Below are 19683 nucleotides of genomic sequence, written 5' to 3'. Positions count from 1 at the left end.
TTCTATCCCCAGTTTGAGGGAGAGAAGTACAAGAAGTACAAGAAAGTGGTATTTTGTGCCACATGCTGTGGTAATTTTTATGTAGCAAAATATTCAAAAAAATGGGAAAACAAATGATAAAGATTTAACATCTATGAAAAAAAAATTAGCCAATGAAGATTGAAGATCAATAATATTTTTCATTACAAGTTAAAGTTATAAACTCTAGTTTGAGGGGGAGTGTTAAAGAGTGGATATGGAAGAGTCTTACATAATTCTCACAGCTAGAATTAATATAGTGGAATCTTACAAGAGTCTCACAAGAGGATTTCTCACAGAAGAGTCTCACTTAAAGGTGTTTTAGTTATGTTAGTCTTCTATTTATGTTTAGTTGTTCAATTGTTCTAGGAATTACCTTTTAGTGATTAACTTTGGGTATAAGTGGGATAAAGGTAGTTTAATTACAATTGGATTGTACTTATTTTCTCTATTATAAATAGAGGCTCATTGTACTCAAATTATTTCAAGTTAATAAAGTTTTTCTCTTTTTCAAAAGTTCAACATTTGCCTTCATAATTACAAGTTCTTTGGCTTCAAGCCTCAATTTTAGGAGATCACTCAATAAGGGGGAATACAAGAGTGCTATCAGATTCTTAGAGCTAATGGACAACATGCATCATGGCATTGGTGAAAGATATCCCATTTGGAGTCCAGACTCATTGGGTACTTTACTACATCTTCATTCTACAAAGTTCAATGCCTTTGAACAAATCTCCAAATATAATTCCATAGCAGTTGTGATTTGCAAACATAAGACCCAGCTAAAAGAATTTCACTCTTTTTTATGGACAATGGCTTGGGAGAAAAACATTAACTTGCGATTAACTTTCCAAAAGAGGGAAGTTTGCAGATTTGGGAACTGTCTATGCAAATTATGTAAAGTAATCATCTATTCTTACACAGCAAAGTAAGTTACGAAGCAAGGAAGATATCCTGAAAAGTGTTCATTGTGAGCAACTCTTTTTGGCATTTGAATTCAAACCTTCCAACCAGAACTTCTCAGTACCATTGCCCTCTTGGGGCTAACCGTTCTCCCTCGTATTCAAGTAATTACCAACATTCATAAAAAGGAATTTTTCAAAATTATTTCACCCGATTAATTTTCTTCCACATTCACCTACCCGATTTTAGTGACAGAAAAACAAATGCATCACACAGTAAATCGTTGAACTCCGAGATTTGCAGGTGACGGGGATGTTAACTGTCGCTGGGTTGATCAGTCATGGATCCCTGGCAACTTGAATGATCTCTCATTACGGAAAAGCCTCAAAAATTGACATACAACAGCAGTGGCGCCTAGCCTGAGTTTTACACGGTTACCAGCCGTCACAGGAACACTTTTCTCCGAAGGAAATAACCCATGAAACTAAAAAACAGTCCTACTACCTTGCCGATTCATCCCACCTCGACTCCGTTCGTAATATCCTGTCTTATATTTACATATGCACGAGGCAAGTGAGAAACCGACCTGCTCCTCGATCAGTCATTGCCTTCAGCAACTGAAAGTGGTTCCAAGAAAGGTATCTCATGATTGCATCATCTTGAAAAAGGAAAAGGTATCAAAGAAAATTTCCTCTGGCATTGTTCTTGCTGCCGGATGTCTTTGGGATTTGCCAATAGTGGGGGTAGATAGAAGGGTTCACACGATTGGGATGGGTATATCCTCATTATTGTTGTTCATTCTCTTCTGGACAGCTTTGACAGCAGCTACTCTAGCTGCATTTGCCGCTTTGTTTGCTGCTGCTACTGCTTTGTTTACTCTTACATCAACCCTTGCCACATCGTATGCTTTCTCTGCAGCTCGTCTAGCTTCCTGAGAAACAACAGATCTAAAATCCATTAGCAAATTTCACCCTTCTAAATATTTCGTCCAGTTGAGTTACGCAGCATGGCAAATGATGATCAACATTTGGTGCTCTAAAGAGTCAATTTTTTGGGTTGCTATTTGCTAAACATCCAATAAGGTAGAAAAAAGCTGAAAAAGCTGGAAATGTGGCACTCACAAGTCCAGTATTAGACAGTTAAGAATGCTCAAAAAGGATAAATGATGAGAAGAACCCCAGGCCTACTCAGCAACCCAATGCAATCAAAGAAAGACATGCCCTTTTAAAATGAAATCTTTCTGAAACCTGGAAATCAAATGTTCACTGGGTGTCTATCGTTCTTGATGTCATGTTTGCCTGCCTGTTTTTGTTAAATATGTTCCATATCCTTCATTGGCTTTCTATTCTCCAGCTAGTCGTCGATTGCAAATAAATATTGTCCAGGAGGAATGAGGTAACCAAATGTGTTCCTGTGATTTCTCATTGTTATTTGGCAATTTCCTCACTTCATTTTATATAGGTTCTGGCTCTTTAGTATGTTGCGTTCCACAAGTAGTTACAATGAGAAGAATGATCCACCATACCTGAACTGCATTGAGTACTCTGGAATGATTAACTGCGACAGGAGATCCTGGATGACTGTTCTGTGTACTTGAAGTATCCAGTATACCATTTTGCCAATGGCCTGCCTGTGTCTCTCCATTCTTAAAAGTATAAATGCCAAGCCCTTGCCTCCTCCCCTCATGCCAGGCTCCCTCATAGCGATGACCATTTGCAAATCGATATACACCAAATCCATGCATCTTGTCCGCAAAATATTCTCCAGCGTATGTATCACCATTTCTTCACAGAAATGACAAAGTGAGAGATCATATTACCAATCATCTGGAGAGAGGTAAAAACACACACACACACACACACACACAGATAAATAACACGTGTTGCTTAAATACATAGCAGTAAATATGTTATAATCACATCAAAACAAAGAAAAGTAAATTTTATAGAACTTAACAAACAAGGAAATAGCAATATACCATATCTTGTCATTGTGAAGTTGGGTCCAAGGCCTATCCCAAAATGACTAGTCACCTTAGGAAACCTCTTTTCTAACTAATAAACTCAAGATCTTTGATTTCACTAATACATGCGGAACTATTCCTTAACACTCCCCCTCACGTGTAGGCCCCCTGGGCTCTTATATGTGGATAGTTTGGGTGGAGGCCCACATATGAGTACTTGCTCTGATACTATGTGAAGTTGGGTCCAAGACCCATCCCAAAATGACTAGCCACATTAGGAAACCTATTTTCCAACTAATAAACTCAATATCTTTGATCTCACTAATACATGTGGGACTATTCATCAAATTCTTTATACAATCTCATCAGCAGACACTCCATTACGCTGAAAACTAACTATTTTCTCTTTATTGAGTAGAAATATAACAATCCAAAACGTTCTTTTGAAGGTAGAATTCCAGATTCAAGCTTAAAAAAATGCTTACTTCGTTTTGTGGAGTCCAGATTGCAAAAAACTAGGTTGGAGTAGACCCTTTTTCTAGATTGCCCCAAAAATTATAACAGACATTTAAAGGGACTATCAAATGCTGCATGTATTTGTCTTACAAATAGTTGTAGTAAGAACAAAGTATTGATCATTTTCCTCCCGGAAATGTTTTTGGCTCATTTCACCTCACCTTCTATTGAAAATTTCCATGATAATAGCAAGTTAAGGGGCACATGTCACAGGGCTTATTGTCCAGTCGTGAATGATTTGCAATTTTAGCTGTAGTCCTAGGTGGTAAAGTACAATAACTACAGAACTATGACATCTGTAATTGCAATTCAAAGTGTGTTCCAGCCAAACCTAAGATCTGATCTTCATTGCAGCAGATAATTCTCAAGTTTTTTTAAGCTTTCTCTTCCTAATGAAAGAATAACATTGACTTTTTTCTTGTTATATAGGAGATGTTTTAGTAAAGTATGAGCATAATAGTGATTGGGAAGACTCATAGCTTCCATGGCATTGATAAATGTGTATCAAAGTCATTTAGCTCTAAAAAAACTCAGAAGATAGTTTTAAGTACAAGGAATTATGAAATTTCCCTTCTTGCTATTCATCATTTATTCTTTCTTGCAAATATCAATTGTATCACTCTAGAAGGAATAAAAAAAGTGTTGAAAAACGTTAAAAATGGCAAAAATCAATAGGTACAGATAGTCATCTACATTAAACTGCTTTCCAGGAGCAGTCAAATGAGATCATACTGCAGTTATATCAGTAAAATTTGGGGGACATGAATTCTATTGATCATTCTGGCACATTAACATTAAGCCCACATGTTGAATACAAAAATAAGTTTTGTACTATGAGCCTCTCTAATGTAAAAAATGAAGTTCTAAAGCAGTAAGATTTGCATGTGTCATGGAACTTTTGCATATCTTTCTCTTCTTAAAAACCTTTTTTAGGAAAATAAGAACTAAAAAAAATTTCGCTATCTTAAAAGGCCCAGTTAATGGCTACATTCCACCAGTCATGGTCAGAACCACCTCTCCAAATAGTTAAAGTCGGATATAAAGGAATATCCACTACTTTCAGATAGGATGATGATGAAAACATTAAATTTTAGGAGTCAATCTCTCCTTGTGAATTCAAAAAGTTGGATGTTATTATCAAAACATTAAATTTTAGCTGTACATTTGACCAAAGTGCCACAGAAATCCAAACACATATATTGGAGTATATCTACTTTCTGATCAGTGGCATACAAATGCATAAGGTGTAATGGAAGCCTTTGCTGATATTAAGAAAACATGAGTAAAAAGGCAAGGAGTTGTTCACCGAAGATGGGTTAGACTTATTAGAGTGTTAATAAATGTAGGGTTACACTCTAACAGTACCTCTGAACCATTTTATCAAGCAGTTTGTACATTTAATTCAAAGCAAAAAGAAGTACTGGAAGTAAAACATGTAAGCCACGAAAGCGGGGAAATATACAGATGGGTACACCGGGCTAGAAGAAGATGATAAGGGGCTACATGGTAGATGACAGAGAAAAGAATGAAAAACAAAATTAAGCTTTAATCCCAGCAACCTCGAGCAGATAATCCAAGCTTCTATCATTGCAACTGGGAGGAAAACATCAAATGAAAAACTAAACTTTTTTTCAACCTACAAACCGTAGTCCTGGAACAATAACACAAGGACGGGAAATTTTCCAGAACTTCCAAACCTATATTCCTGGAACAATAATAAAATGATGGAACATTTTCAAGAACTCGCAAAAGGTAATACAAAATTCTAAAACCAATGCTTCAAAATCAAGACTGTCGCGCGACCTGAGAATCCGTGGAAAATAGAAAAGGAAAGCAATACCCAAAGAAATTGCTTTTCAATCGCTATAACCCGGCAACCAACTTCCTCCAAATCGAGAACCATAAGAATTTAAAGACAACTTTCAAACCGAAGCATCACAACTCAAATTATCTTCTGTATGTTTAAAGACAGTAACGGCAACAAATTTGAAATCTTGCAACAGCAAATCTTATCAGAATTACCTGAAATGATAGTGCCCAAGACCGTGCTTAACGCCCCACTTGAATTCCCCAACGTACCGGCTGCCATCCTCGCAAGTGTGTACACCACTCCCATGACTTTGCCCGCTTGACCACTCCCCTGAATACACATCTCCAGTGTAAAACCTATAAACCCCATATCCGTGTCTCAGACCCTGTCGATATTGTCCTCGGTACCGACTGCCCCGAGCCCACGTCTCCACGCCATACCCATCATACTTCTCGTCAACCCAGTCTCCCTCGTACCTCCCACTCATATAATAGTAGTAAACGCCGCTTCCGGAACACTTTCCCCTGTGGAATTCCCCCTCGTACACGTCGCCATTGCTGTAAACTTGCACCGATAAGCCGGAATTAGTAGCGATGACTCGCTTTTCCGTCGTCGGAAGGGAACCGATCGACCAGAGGACTCGCGGCGATCGGCGGGGCGTCGGGGAAGAAGGCAATTTAATCGGGAAGGAGCGGCGTAGGAGGAGGCGAAGCGAGGGGAGACGGGGAAGGGCGAGATTGATGGAAATCAAAAGGGCAGCAGAGAAAGCAACCGCAGCGATGAAATCGAGAAAAAAGGAGCGGTTGGGATTGGAGAAGAGGAAGTAAAAAGAGGGGAAAGAGAAGAGGAGGAGGAGGCGGAGGCGGAGACGGAGACGGCGAAGGAGGCGAATAGCGGAGACGGGGATGGAGGGTTGAGCATGGGCGGCCGGAGACCGGGAAGGCGAGGGGGATTGAAGGGAGGAAAGCGTTGGGGAGTGGCTCATAACGGGACGCTTATGAGGGGTTGATAGAAGCGTAGAGGGGTGGGAATGGGACACATTTGGCGAGTCCGGGAATTTGATACGAGAGAAATTCAGGGTACTTGCCTGCGTGTAAGAGTCCTGCGTCTGCGCTTGGATGTGTTTCTGGTGCAGAGGGAGGAGAGGTGGCAAAGGGTTGAAATCGGAGGAGAGACCAAAGCTGTCCTTACCGATCTGGAGATCCGATTTCTTTTGATGCATTTAATTGCATATGCACAAGAAAAAATCGGAGAGAGACAAACAGAAACAAGGGGGAAATCTTCTGTTCAATTCCAATTTCCAACAGTCTCTTCTACGTCTCTCTTTCTCTCTCTCTTGCTGTTACTTATAGGTTCCCGAAGAAAAACCCGTGTGGTTCTCTCATGGAGGAGAGAGAGGAAGTTGGTACTTGGTAGTGTTATCTGAAGGCTGCTCTTTCTTTCTCTGCAGTTCCATGCCCGCGTATCTTCATCGCTTTTCTCTTTTTAATCAATTTCTTCAGGTTTTCCAGACGCTCTTGGAGTCAAGCCGGGGAAGGGACGCTCTTTAATACTCCCTCACAACATTTGGCGCTTGTTTTCCTCTTAATTACCGAATTACCACTTCTATTTTCCTCTCTATCTATTTTCTTTATAAGTTGAATTTTCTCGTTTATATTTTTCAGGGAAAATTAGGTTATTAGTTCACATTTCCCAAAGAGGGTTTATTACCAAGGAATAGGGCAAAAAACAAAAGATTGAAGAGAAGTGATTGAGGATTTTTTTGGGAGAATAGTGGAAATTATTTTTCCAGGAAAGAAAAAAAATAGGAGAGAAAGGAAGGGCAGGTTTCGAAATAAAGGGGAAACAAAGGGGGGGTAGTTTAAAGAAGGTTTCGTTGCTAGAGGCTTCGCCTCATCTGACTTCACTTTCGGGAAACGACAGACGACTCGCTCCAGGGAGAGAAGCCCGGTCGAACCATCCTGGGCTTTCCACGTGGACAAATAAGCAAGATGCCTCTGTGTAAGTAAAAAGACGACGTGGCTTCTCTTACCGCGAATAGTTAGGTTTCGGACATAATCACGCTCTTCCACACAATTTTGCGGCCACTTTTTTCAACCAACCTAAGAAAATAGAAATCGGTCTTAGCTTTCAATGTTCGAAAACCCATTTGATCTGATGGTTTAATGAATAATCGGGTAAAAAAATCATTATTATTAAAGAAATAGTAAATAAAAATAAAATAATAATAAAAATTTTATTTTATTGCAATGGGAAAATTCTCCAATGGTCACAAGAAAAGGGTATTGCATCAATAGGAGAGGAGTTCAATGGTGGGAGTTTCTCCCTTCCCTTGCCCTTACAAACAATGGGTGCCCCCTCCTCTCTCTTCTCTCTAACATCCTAAGCAGAGAAGAAGAAGATTCCTCCTTTAGTGGGTGTGTCATGCCTTCATCTGACAATTGAGAAAGGGCTCCATTGTTCTTTAGAAATCTAGGAAGAAGGGAGGAGCAAAACCATCTTTAGAAATCTTGGAGAGGGTAAACCTTCCATTCTCACACAATAGTGAGGGAGTAGAGAGGGAGGCCCCATTGTTCTTGCTTTTAGGGATAAGGGGAGGATGGGGTCTTTCCCCTTGTTCTATGGGGATAGCACGTAAAACCTTTTGTTTCTTATAGAGCAAGGAATGGACCCTCACCCTTTCGATTCAATCAATTGATCGATAGAGAGAGAGAAAGTCTATGTAATTTATAAAATCTTTAAACGAAAGACTATATAATGGTATCCACCCATCTTGTATTAACATAATGTTATGGTCCTGGGTTAAGTACCTATGTCTTCTGCTCCTGACAGACCAGTCTTTTGGGTAGTATTGGTTAGGTGCTTAACATTTGGTATTAGAGCTTTGGCTAGGTCGCGATTTCGATTCACGACAACGGCGCAGAGGCTGGATTTAAATATTGGTAGGTCCGGGGGAAACACCAGGTAATGGAACCCGGGTTGGGCCAGTGCCGTTGCGTCATACGCAAAGGCTGGATTAAAATACTGGTAGGTCGCGCCGTTGTTGTGATGCTACGGTTGGGCCAGTGTCGTTGCGCCATCGTGGTCATCGGCTCGTGAAGGTGGGGTATGATATTATGGTCCTGGGTTAAGTAAACTATGTCTTCCGCTCCTGACAGACCGGTCTTTTGGGTAATATTGGCTAAGTACTTAACACATAAACCCCAAAAGAAATACACAATTTTTGCTTGAATCAACAAAAGAGACTCTCGATAAATACATTTACAAAGGTGAAACAAGTGTTTGGATATTTCATCAAAGTAAAATGATCTCCCTTCAACATTAATTCAAGGATATGAGTGACTATATGTTGCTTAGATAAGTTAAAGCTATAGCTAGATCTAACTCTTATTTAATTTGATCCACATTAAATTACTCAAAACTTATTTCTACACAACATAGATGAGGTATAATATCTTTACTATATGATATTTATGTCTCTCTTAAGTAAAAGTTATTCAACAATATGGCAAAGGATAGAGTTAAAATTTATACCATAGGCTAGGGGTATATTCACTATAACCAAAGGATTGGTTGAACTGGTGTTATTGAAGGATTAGATTTTATGTTAATGAAGGATCCAGTCGAAGTTTACACTTCATAAGCATTTTTTTGTGATACTAATTACTAGGAAGTAGATAATATGTATATAATTACAAATTTTACCGGACATGTCTTATGTCAAATACACAAAATATAACACCCACAAGCAATTAGCCAAGATTCCAAGGATCGACAAGGACGAAAGACTAATTTGTTTAGGAAACAAAGATGGTTGCCAGGTTCTGTCAGACTAGATACAGTGAAAGGAAGAAAAAATGATTGGATAAGGCGTGGACAGGTATAATTACGTAGGAGATCCTGGCCTTATTCAGAGTATTCTTATCCTCTCCTTTTCATCAGACATCACCCATGCCGGATGATCCTTTCTCCTCGTCACACTTGAGGTGACCCCTTCTCTTATCTTCTTTATTGCACTCTGGCTCAATTGCCATATCCAGGACGCGGTTCTTCCTAGTGTTTTTCACCTTTAGATTGTGTATTCTTTTTATTGCATTCTGCTTCTTACGATTGTAACTATGCTACAACCTATGAAAGCGCAGGCAAAAACCTAAATGAGAGGCTGCTCGAAATATGATGTACAAAATCATGCCATTTCAATTGGTCAAATCACACAGACACTTACCCTAATAAAAATATAAAAAAAATTAATTTTGATGATTAAATTTTTCTGTCAACCACTGTAGGTTCCAAACAGGCACCAGAGGTTCAAAGACTTTCCATTTTTACACACAACTTCACCTTCTCAACCGGGTCAGATGCAAATATGTTGGTGGCTTGAAAAATGATATAAACATCCAACAGGGTTTGAGTCACTAAGGCCATTTTGTCAATGTTTAATTCTAAACTAAAGCAACCCACAATTACACAAACCCCAAGTTTTACAGGTTTTGTTTCTGATTAGTACAGGAAGGTGCTATGGACCAGAAAACGTAAAAAGAGCATCAGTTGGATGTACAATGTACAGTGTAGAAAACGATTATGAGTCTATGGATGAGGGTACAATTAAATAAGTTCAACTAAATATTTGGAAGGAAGGCCAACCAACAACAACCCAACACACCAAAGAAGCGACACTTAATTCTCAACCAAGGAACCTAACAGAGGCTCTCTGAATACAGAAGAAATACAATAAAGAAAAAAAAAATAGCTTGACAAAGCTAGGACAATTCGCTTTCGGACATTTCCTCAATATATTAAAAGAAGTCAATATTTTCTCAGTCGCACGTTTCTGAACTCTTTGCTGGGGAAGAATTTGTATGAACAGAGCAACATCTCTTTTGAACTATACGTCAAACATTTGACATGGAAACATTAAGACACTTCTTACCCCAATTGTGTGTGGAATAGATAACCCTCACGGCTTGTGAATCTTGAAGCCAAATATTCTTGGTACATAACTCTGTGATGGTTTCTGTGGTTTGAGGTGACCATAAGTCATCAAGAACAAGTGAGGAAATGTCGTGCCGAAGTAAGCTCCATCAATGTCTAGAGGAGTCAAAGACAAACTCACATACAAAATGAAAGCAGGAAAGGAATATATAACAATCTCTTAATTGAACCCGATTTACAATTCCGAACATCACACGCATGTAGGACCACAGATGAGCAGAGCCACAGAAGCAAAGAACCAACCACTTACATAGTCAAGCAAAACAAATTTTTAATTTAGTGAGCAATGCCTGGTTCCCAGCAAAAAACTTGTTTCAATAATGAATCTAGAAGTGACAATCACTGAATAACAAATCTGTGGCTATATGCCTGTCTGCATGTGACCGTCTACATTAACAAATAGGTTACAACCACCGATACAGCAGGCTTGAAGAAATCAAAATGTTTCACAAAAAATAATCCACAACTATAATAGTCAAGTTGATGCTTGGGTTAATCTGATTCCAGTTAGCTTGAGTTTTGGGTTCATCATTTAAAACCTCATAGCCAAACCAGTCCATGTTTTGCAGAAGAATTTTACATGACTTATTTGGAAAATAAGTGCAATTCTAGAGCCCCTAATAATTATATGAGGGACAAATGAAACACACAGCCTAAAAAGAAGATATACTTGGAAAGATGGACGAACTACTAGCTCTCCAAGCTGGAAATGTTCTTGCTCATAATAATCCATGAATATCTATACCAAAACAATAATAATTGACCAACAATTGGTATCATGCCAGCCATATAGAAACAATTCTACAAAGATCATTGCTCCAATGAAACATTTAGCCAAAAGAATGCCAAAAGAAATGCAGCTAGTGATATGCATGCAGTTAAAAAGGTAACAAAAAGTAAGTAAATTGCATGCCAAAGAAATGAAGCTAGTGAGTATGCATGCTGTTAAATGGTACTCATAAGAGTAGATATCCACACAAATCGAAGGATACTGCCTTGGTACTTGGATCTAGGGTAATAGATATCTTCGCATTTTGGGCAGTAAATTTTGACTGTACTAGACCGGGGAATATCAGATTGACCAACTGGAAGACAGGGCTGACCACAGCAGTATACCCTTGGGCATCTACCAAAATCATAGTTCTTGTATTTGTCTAGCTGCAAAGATCACCATGCAACAACTTCAGTCACAACTAATTTGTAAAAGACATACAAGAAAAGCCACCTTAATCAAATATTACCATTGCTGCCATCCCTTTGCTTGTCAATATATATCGAACATGAATCAGACCGTAGAGCATCTCTGCTGCTGATTCAACCAATTCATTCTGTTCCTCAGTAAACATATCACCTATGTGTATGTCAAGGTCAATATTATACAAACATACATCCCGTGAAGAATACTATGTAAAAGATTATGAATTAAAAGCAATTATTAATTCTGAGAATTTCAGAAAATAGTCTAATTCTTACACAACAATTAGTGCCAAAAGTAAAATTCCTCAAAATTGATAAATGAGGCAACGAGGTAGCTGCCTTTTCAAAAGCAACACAGGACTATTTATAAGTGTGGAAAGTGCACTTTCCATCTAAGAATTTCAACACAATATTATTCCTCAGGTGTTTCTCTCCTCAAATAGAAAAAAGTCCACAGGTTTTTTACCGATGAGATATACAAGAAAAGGCATAAAATCAACAGTGGGTCTACAGAGTTTCTTCCACCCAATGGATGAAGGCAAAACAACAAGAGCATATAGAGACAACAAAATGTCCCAATCACCTACATAAACTAAATCTGAACTTTGCATACTACAGAACTCCTCAGAATGCATAAGCAAACCTTGAAATGAATCTTAATGCTCAATATTCCCATATTTTTCACGCACCATGACATGTACAAAAAATTCTTTGCAAATCTCAAAGCAGAGTTTTGGCAACAATAATGAATTTTAAACATATAGCATAATTTGTCAAATTTCTAAACAAACTAATTGTGCCAGCATCCCAAGTCAAACATCATTACAGCAGTGTGGGAAGAGATAACAGCAAAAAAAATAAACGGCAACACAGAGGTAAGACATTTTCAGATATTATTGTCATGTACACCAACGTTACATTTTACTGGTTACTAATTAAATGGAACCCTGCAACTTTTTTATCCCACAATTTTTAGCAACCATTTGAACATTCAAAAGGTAATCTACCACATATCTTTCATAGATATGTTATTAACTTCCAGTATGCTGATGTTTTCTATAGCCAAGAAACACAGCCATAAAGAGTTTTTCATGCTTTAATAGAAAACAATCAGCAATTCAACCAAAAATGGCTCATCCAAAGCAATAAAAGAGAGCAGTTATTAATATTTAACATATAAAAAAAACAGGATAGCCTTTTCTGGAGCTGCAAAAGAAACTATTTCAAGTCCAATAGATTTGAAATACAACCTTGACAATTTGAACTTCTAAAACAAGGTTAGTGCTCTGTGAGAAAAATGAGAGCAGAGCTGTATAACTGCAAACAATAAAAAAGAAAAATAGTAAAATCACAGTAATTGCTTCCCTGGAGGAGAAAACATTTCCAACCACACTAACCCCAAAGGCCCTAATTCTCCTGAAACATTAACAATATCACAAACAAACCAATCAAACAGCCCTTGAAGCATGCTTTGATGTTTCCCTATCAAAATCTGTCCTTGTATTAGCAATAAACAGTGGATTTTTTTTTTTTTTTTTTGAAAATGCTAAAGGTTGATTTCTTCTCTCAATAATTTCCTCATCATTGTTAAAAGAGAAAAAACAGTGCCCGTTAGTCACACTTGAATCTCCAAGTAGAGCATTTTCTTGAAGAGAACTAAGGGTCCTTCTAACAATTTAAGCACCAAAGAGCTTCTTTTTTTTGTTGTTGTTAATAACACACACAGACACTACATCTCATACCCTCTAATGAGACTTGAACCCAACTACCCTCACACTAGAAACCATCTCATGTACCCATTGACCCAAAGGCCCAATTCCACAGGAACCATAGGGTATTGGCCTATAAAGAGAGTAGCCCACACAAGGCAGTAGAGACTATCTAAACAAATAGTTTAACCCCTAAGAAAAAGTAATGGAAGAATTCCTGACAGTGAACATTTATAAATAAAACCAATAAGAGTATGAAAACTATTAGAAGTATGGGATTCATGAAACAGTATTTTTAATTTTTCACTATTTTCACTTGCATTGCATGTCTTTGCTTAGAATATCATATGGCCCGAAATAAACCTATTCAACACCAAACGACAATTGAAGTCTCCTACAGCACTTAGGGTTTAGGGTTTAGAGTGGAATATGAAAAAAAGAATAGAATCTACAGTGAAATATTATGGATATTATTATCCACTTACAGAAAAACAAAAAGAATTTCCATAAGTACAGACAAAGGTGAAATCTCATAATAACACATTTAAAAATGGTGTATATTGCAGTGCAATAACACTCAATCTAACCAGAGAAAGAGTAGTTCCTAATAATTAGAAGTAATAATTTCAAAAGAATCAAAAAGCCTTTTGGATACAGCAAATACACAGAATAGTTCATAACATCTATGGCAATTAGTCTTAACAGAAAAAGGAAATAATTTCTAGGAGTTTACTTATAAGGGAAGAAAGATCATTTTTTTGGTGGATAGAAGAAAAAAAATGAACTTAAGCTAAATAACAGTTTTTTTTTTTGAGTCCAAATGAGGTTAAGGCAAAATATAAATATAAATCGAATTTAACATGGAGAAGATCAGGTATCCACATTCTTTGTGTAAAAAAACTTCAGAATAAAAAAAATAAATGAACTCTCAAGCCCTTTGACAGTGGAATGCAAAAGTATAAAAGATAAAATTCATAAGATTCAATTAAAAAATAAACAAAATCCTAAAGCTTTTTTTTTTTTTGAAAAGTGAAATATTTGCTAAAGACAGCAGCATAAGTTAATAAGAAGGACGTATTTTGGGCTAAAGAAGCATAGAAAGCATCCCAATGAAACTTTCTGTGAATATGATTACATGTACACTATACCAAAAAACTTGAGAGACTTATACCCAAACCTCACTCCAGAACACCCACCTCAAATGTGACCATTGACCGAAAGGCACAATCTATCTAATAGGACTCAAAATGCTACTTTTTGCTGCTTGGATACAAATAAAGCTTCCATATCAAAAGAGACCCGCTTGCATGGATTAGTTAACACAGAAAGCTAGTTATCTCCATAATCTCATCTCTCACAAATTAAAGACCTACAGCAGATCTCCCTCTTGAGCAAGTTTAAGTACATAAATAAGCTTGTTGAACCTTCTTCTATCCCATCAACTGTTAATTTCATCAAATAAATATGAAGGAAAGAACTCCAATATGGCAGAAAGTGGCAAACTATGAAAATCAATTTCAAGACTTAATATGAAAAAGGTGGAAGAAACACATGCTAGGCATTTCTATAGCAGATTATTTCTTCCAAACAGATGAAAAGGAATACTAGCAGATATAATCCACTCTCAGGTAATACTGCAATGCAGGCCATTAAGGCAATGCTAAAATATATGCCACTTTTATAAAATTGTTAACCAATACTTGGGAATTGGCGGAGAGGAAATATATAAACATGGAAGACAAAACAATGAGAAGAAAATAAAAGATATATCTAATCTTACCATGAGAAGACTCAACATCCAGAATCAGATCAAGAGCATAGTCATAATAAGGAACTTGGCTGCTTAGTCCACATAGGTTGAAATCATCTTGAATATATTCATCATCGACTTCACAAAAAAACTCATTTCCTCTTAAATTGCAAAACCAAGAAATCCAAGATGTATCATCCCCATCAGAGCCACTGACATCTGATTCCTCACTGTCTGTTTCAGATTCTTCTGGCACAAATTAGCACATGAAAGCAATATACAATTAATTATAGAAGAGTATAACGTAACTGGTCTCATTAAAAAAAAAATAACATAGTGAAACAAATGGAAAAGTTAAAAGCACAGATTTCTTTTTCTTTGATATAGTTAATAGGAAATGTGAGTAAATTTAGAAAGATACAAATACCATCATGCAGAAGAAACAACATGAATAGGAACAAATTCTCATATTTAAACATAGCTTAAGAATAACTACCCAATATGAATTCCACCTCCCTGAGACTTTCCAAATTCACAATAATTAAGACAGCATTTTTTATTAGAGTGTTTGGCCAGAGACGGGTGACAAAAGTAAGCAGTTCTCACACATAGAAAAAAAAAAACTTGAGTACAATGGATTCAACAAGAAAGGGATGTTTGCTCAAACAGGCAACCTTAAGGAGGTACCCACAGTCTGAGTTCACTTAACAATAACAACTCAATTAAAAAGCATTTTCAAAGGGTACCAGATAAGATGGATGTTTTTTCTTTTTTCCAGCCTAACAGCTTCAAAATGACTAGTAAGAATGAACCAGGTTCAACAACACTTTGTCTCACACTAGAAGGTGGAGCACTTAGGGACAAAAAGCATAAAGAAGAAAAAAAGTTAACAGAAAGTGATGATAGAAAATAGAACATGAGCCTGTGGATATCAAGAACAAAGCATTAAATTCAGTCAGATAAAGGAGCAGTAAAGAAACAGGAAAGACATATTTACGTAGATATATGCATCAAATATACTCATTGAAGCTCCAAATTAAACTTATATTGGCCCCATCTCAGAGAAGTTAATAACCAGGGCAAGATCAGTAATAGCAAGTGAGGCGACTCCGGAATAGCAGCTTGCAGGTACTACAGGTAGCATGTTTAATGAGAATGAGACCAAAAACATAAGCATACCTGGAATGCAAAGAATCACCACACACATGATTTAGCAAGAAACTCCTACCCAGGATAATTCCAATGACCGATTTAATTATCAACCTCACCAAACTATTGAATTCAAAGATGAGAGAGGTTCATGAATTAAAAACCAATACTAAGAATTCCTATCAAATGCTTAGCTTATCGCCGCACCTATAACTTTTTCTAACAGGGGGGCAATCGAGATTAGTTTTGCTTCTATTCGATAAGTGAACCAAATGCTTTTCCCGCAGGAAGCATGGAGCTTAATAAAACATAGAATGCAAGAGAAAATGAAGAATCCGAACAGATAGATTCAGAGCTCAAGAATTTCAAACCCCGATCTAAACAGCCACGGTCCAGAAAATAAAATAAGAAAAAAGCAAGAAGCTTTTTTTTTATCTACTAACCATCGGAGCATTTGTTCTTCGAAGGCAAAGCGGAGCGCGAGTCCCGATGATCGGGATGCTTTCCAGAGGATGTCGACGGTACCGAGAGCCTGTCCTTATCTTTTCCATTCAATCCCTTGGAGGTAGAAGGTGAAGATTTCTCTAAGTGCTTGTCCAAAGCATCATTGATGCGTTTCCGATCAAGAGGTCCAAGCTCCGGCTTCGATCCTCCTCCACCTCGATCTCTGTACATGTCCTCCCCTCGATGGAATTCCCTATATCAATTCAATCACCTCCCCGCCAGCATCCTATTACCCACAAGACACAATCCAAACCCTATATTCAGACCACAGCGTGGGGCAAAATCCAGCAAAAAACAACCCTAGGGTTTGTCGGACATCACGAAAGAAGAATAGGTCTCTTGAACAGAAGAAAAGAAAAGAAAATAGCTAGATTTTGAAGGAGACGAGCGATCGAGGAGAGAAACCCGATAAGTTGGATTTGTGTTTTTTATTTTTTTTTGTTCCACGAGAGGGAGAAGGGCCGAAATGGCAAAAAAGAAAAAAAAGAAGAAAAATTCTGCTCTGTCGCTCGCTTCGAAGAGACCGAAGACAGAGGGAAGGCGTGGTGGTGCAAGGTTAAAAAAGTGCGCACCGTCCCCCCCCCCCCCGCAGCCCGCAGGCGAGCAGTTCTACAGCCGCCGGCTTATGATGAATCTGCGCCGTCGATTTTGCAAGCATGTTGGCCCGACTGTGAGGTTTCCCTATGATGGCTCGACCAAGTTGCTCGTTTCACAACCACAACGAGTGGACCCCAGTAGAGATTTTTCTCTTTCTCTCTCTCTCTCAGTAGTCAGTACGGGTCGACAGTAACCCACATTGGATTCTTCTGATCTGTTGCAATTTCGGAGTGACATGGTTAGGCTAGTAGCGATAAATCTGTGCCGTCCACCTACCTTGCTGTTTTTATTTAATTATTAAGTTTAAATTAAATTACAAACATGTGAAACGGCTATCTCAGCCGTTCGATCACCTAAGATAACCGTTTTACATGTTTCGCACCAACTGATTTTTCGTATTGGATCAATCGTGTTCTCTAGGTGTGAGTTTGTTCTATTATTTTGTTGGATTTTTTGTCATCCAATAAACCAACAAATAATAGAATCTTACCTCAAGGTAATTAGTTTTCCCCTTAATAAGTAGATCCTCGAGTTATAAGTTGAGAGTAGGTATTCTAATTAATTTTTTATTAATACAAAATTCAAATCATCAAAGTTTTAGAGGGAATTTTGTTGAAACATAAACCACTACTATTTTAGACTCAATTTGATGTTTGTGATTGTGTCATTGGATTCTTGAGCCCTTATGCTTCAACCATCTTTCAATTGTATAAACATAAAATTGAATCTATATCTTCTCTTATTAACTCATGTATTCCAATTTAGTTTTTAAAAATTTTAATTTTATATAATTTTTTTTAGAAAAAGTTTCTCCATGGATCTTCAAGCGCTAAATTGGTTGATGGGATGACAATTCAAATCTACCAAGACCCACATTGTTAGTATTTTTATAGTACTTGTAGTTGTATTTCTTATGGATCAGTAATCATAGAGGCCTGATCCAATACGAAAAACCATTTGGTATGAAACGTTATTTCAGTCGTCTGATCATGATCAAAGACTATTTTAGTCGTCCGATCAACGGCTATCATAGCAATTTGATCATGATCAAATGACTTTTCGTATTGGATCAACCCTCGATAATCATATTATTAACACTTAATTCTAAATGTAGGTTATTAGACTAAAACAATATTTTTGTTTCATATGTGTGAAAGACTATTTGGTAATTATTTAAAAAAAAGATTGCATAGTTTCTCTAGTTTTAGTTAATGATTATGCTTAACCATTAATATATTATTAATACTTTAATTTGATATACTCATAAATAAGAGTATATTTGTCTCATAATTAGGGGTGGCACGAGTTGGGTCAAAACCTGAACCCGAACCTAATCCCTAACCCCGAAACCCAAACCCAAACCGACAATGCATTGTCCACAAGTAAACCCCGACCCACCCCCACCCCATCCCCATTAACTTGACCCGTCTCAACCCTGTATTACATCTCTATCTCATATATGGGTCAGGTTCAGGTCGAGTTTTGGAAAACCCGTTCAAACAACTTGTAACAATTTATTGCTAGAGTATTATAACTTCAAGCAAAAAATTATTTATTTATTATTATTTTTTTGTGAATGTTGCACTTATGATGCAACATTGTCTAGTATCAAAATATAATTTGTTGACATTAGTTTGGACAGTCATATCAAATTAGAAATGTGATCATGTACCCTTCCCTACATGAACTAATGGAACTAGTGTTAGATGAATGCCTAATAGAAATCATAGGTGTCATTATGCTTGAGTGGGGTAATAGGATGTGCAACTTGTAAATGTTGAGGACAAACTAAAGAAGCTTCATCAAATATAACATGGTACAAAATATATTAAATGTTGAGACTAAGCATTAAAGCATGGTAACCCTTTTATATGATTATTATACTTAACAAAAATGTAAGTTTTGGCCTTCTCTCAAAGCATGAGGTCAATATCCACAAATGTATAATAGCCAAATGAGAATCAATCCTAATAATTATGTTGTATATGAAATAGACATTCATTGGACAATTGATTATACAAATAAGTGTCAGGAGCCTATTTCTAATATGAATACTAGTTGAAAAAACTTCTACGAAATGTGGCTTGCAAATATTATAGATAATTGTTCATGGACCATGAAATGAAAATGTTAAAAAATAGAAAAATCCTTTAAACCTGTATTCCATTAAGTACATATATATAGACATCTAATTGGTAAATTGATGTATGCAACTATAGCCCGACCTAATATTTTCTATGTTGTTGGCTGGTAAGTAAGTTCATGGAGAGCCCTAAGGCAATGTTAGTGCCTTTTCTAGGAAATGTTAGAAAAACATTTCTAGGTAGAAATATGTTTCTTGGGATCGTTAGTATCCCATATTTTTAGGAAACACATTTTTACTTGGAAATTCTTAGCTGAAAAATTGAATCATTTTCAAGGTAAGTTTTTCTTGCCATGATAGGCCAGAAAATCATTAGTATGAAAATGTTGGGTTGACCTCATTCATACTTGATTTAGTTCTTTCGTGACGTTGTGACACTGGTCTTCCTCTCCATACAGGTTCTCCCATAAATGCCCCGATGTTGGTCTTCCT

At 37.1% G+C, this 19683-nt stretch overlaps 2 protein-coding genes across 4 annotated transcripts; both read right to left on the bottom strand.

Moving 5' to 3' along the window:
- Nucleotides 1-1266: 1266 nt before the first annotated feature.
- LOC137948321 (uncharacterized) lies at nucleotides 1267-6713 on the bottom strand. The gene is made up of 3 exons (XM_068794370.1): nucleotides 5423-6713; nucleotides 2447-2705; nucleotides 1267-1852 (listed from the first exon to the last, which is right to left on the bottom strand). Exons 1-3 carry the CDS (start codon nucleotides 6430-6432, stop codon nucleotides 1679-1681), a joined length of 1443 nt encoding a protein of 480 aa, XP_068650471.1. The 5' UTR covers nucleotides 6433-6713; the 3' UTR covers nucleotides 1267-1678.
- Nucleotides 6714-9804: 3091 nt separating this feature from the next.
- LOC137948511 (casein kinase II subunit beta-1-like) lies at nucleotides 9805-17085 on the bottom strand. Of its 3 annotated transcripts, none has more exons than XM_068794594.1 (5): nucleotides 16451-17085; nucleotides 14889-15107; nucleotides 11444-11553; nucleotides 11195-11360; nucleotides 9805-10298 (listed from the first exon to the last, which is right to left on the bottom strand). In XM_068794594.1, the coding sequence occupies exons 1-5, from the start codon at nucleotides 16680-16682 to the stop codon at nucleotides 10168-10170; spliced, it is 858 nt and encodes a 285-aa protein (XP_068650695.1). In that variant the 5' UTR covers nucleotides 16683-17085; the 3' UTR covers nucleotides 9805-10167. The 3 variants fall into 3 exon arrangements, with proteins under 3 accessions (XP_068650695.1, XP_068650696.1, XP_068650697.1); XM_068794595.1 differs by having other exon boundaries at nucleotides 14889-15104; XM_068794596.1 differs by having other exon boundaries at nucleotides 14889-15092.
- Nucleotides 17086-19683: the final 2598 nt, after the last annotated feature.

Source organism: Aristolochia californica, unplaced genomic scaffold, assembly GCF_029961685.1.
Source record: "Aristolochia californica isolate CCGP_79_NKW_82.1479 unplaced genomic scaffold, dmAriCali1.0.hap1 SCAF_13, whole genome shotgun sequence".
Lineage (NCBI taxonomy): Eukaryota > Viridiplantae > Streptophyta > Magnoliopsida > Piperales > Aristolochiaceae > Aristolochia > Aristolochia californica.
The sequence above is the reverse complement of the archived record's forward strand: the minus strand, read 5'-3'. Positions and strand labels throughout refer to the sequence as shown.

What these genes read in the sequence shown, in the direction of transcription:
- LOC137948511 (XM_068794594.1), bottom strand. Translation starts at nt 16,682, where the DNA reads ATGTACAGAGATCGAGGTGGAGGAGGATCGAAGCCGGAGCTTGGACCT. An exon ending in GGATGTTGAGTCTTCTCATG is followed by an intron (nt 11,554 to 14,888) that starts GTAAGATTAGAT and finishes ACATACACATAG; the next exon opens with GTGATATGTTTACTGAGGAA. An exon ending in TAGATCCAAGTACCAAGGCA is followed by an intron (nt 10,299 to 11,194) that starts GTATCCTTCGAT and finishes TGACTCCTCTAG; the next exon opens with ACATTGATGGAGCTTACTTC.
- LOC137948321 (XM_068794370.1), bottom strand. Translation starts at nt 6,432, where the DNA reads ATGCATCAAAAGAAATCGGATCTCCAGATCGGTAAGGACAGCTTTGGT. An exon ending in CTTGGGCACTATCATTTCAG is followed by an intron (nt 2,706 to 5,422) that starts GTAATTCTGATA and finishes ATTTCTGTGAAG; the next exon opens with AAATGGTGATACATACGCTG. An exon ending in GAGTACTCAATGCAGTTCAG is followed by an intron (nt 1,853 to 2,446) that starts GTATGGTGGATC and finishes GTTGTTTCTCAG; the next exon opens with GAAGCTAGACGAGCTGCAGA.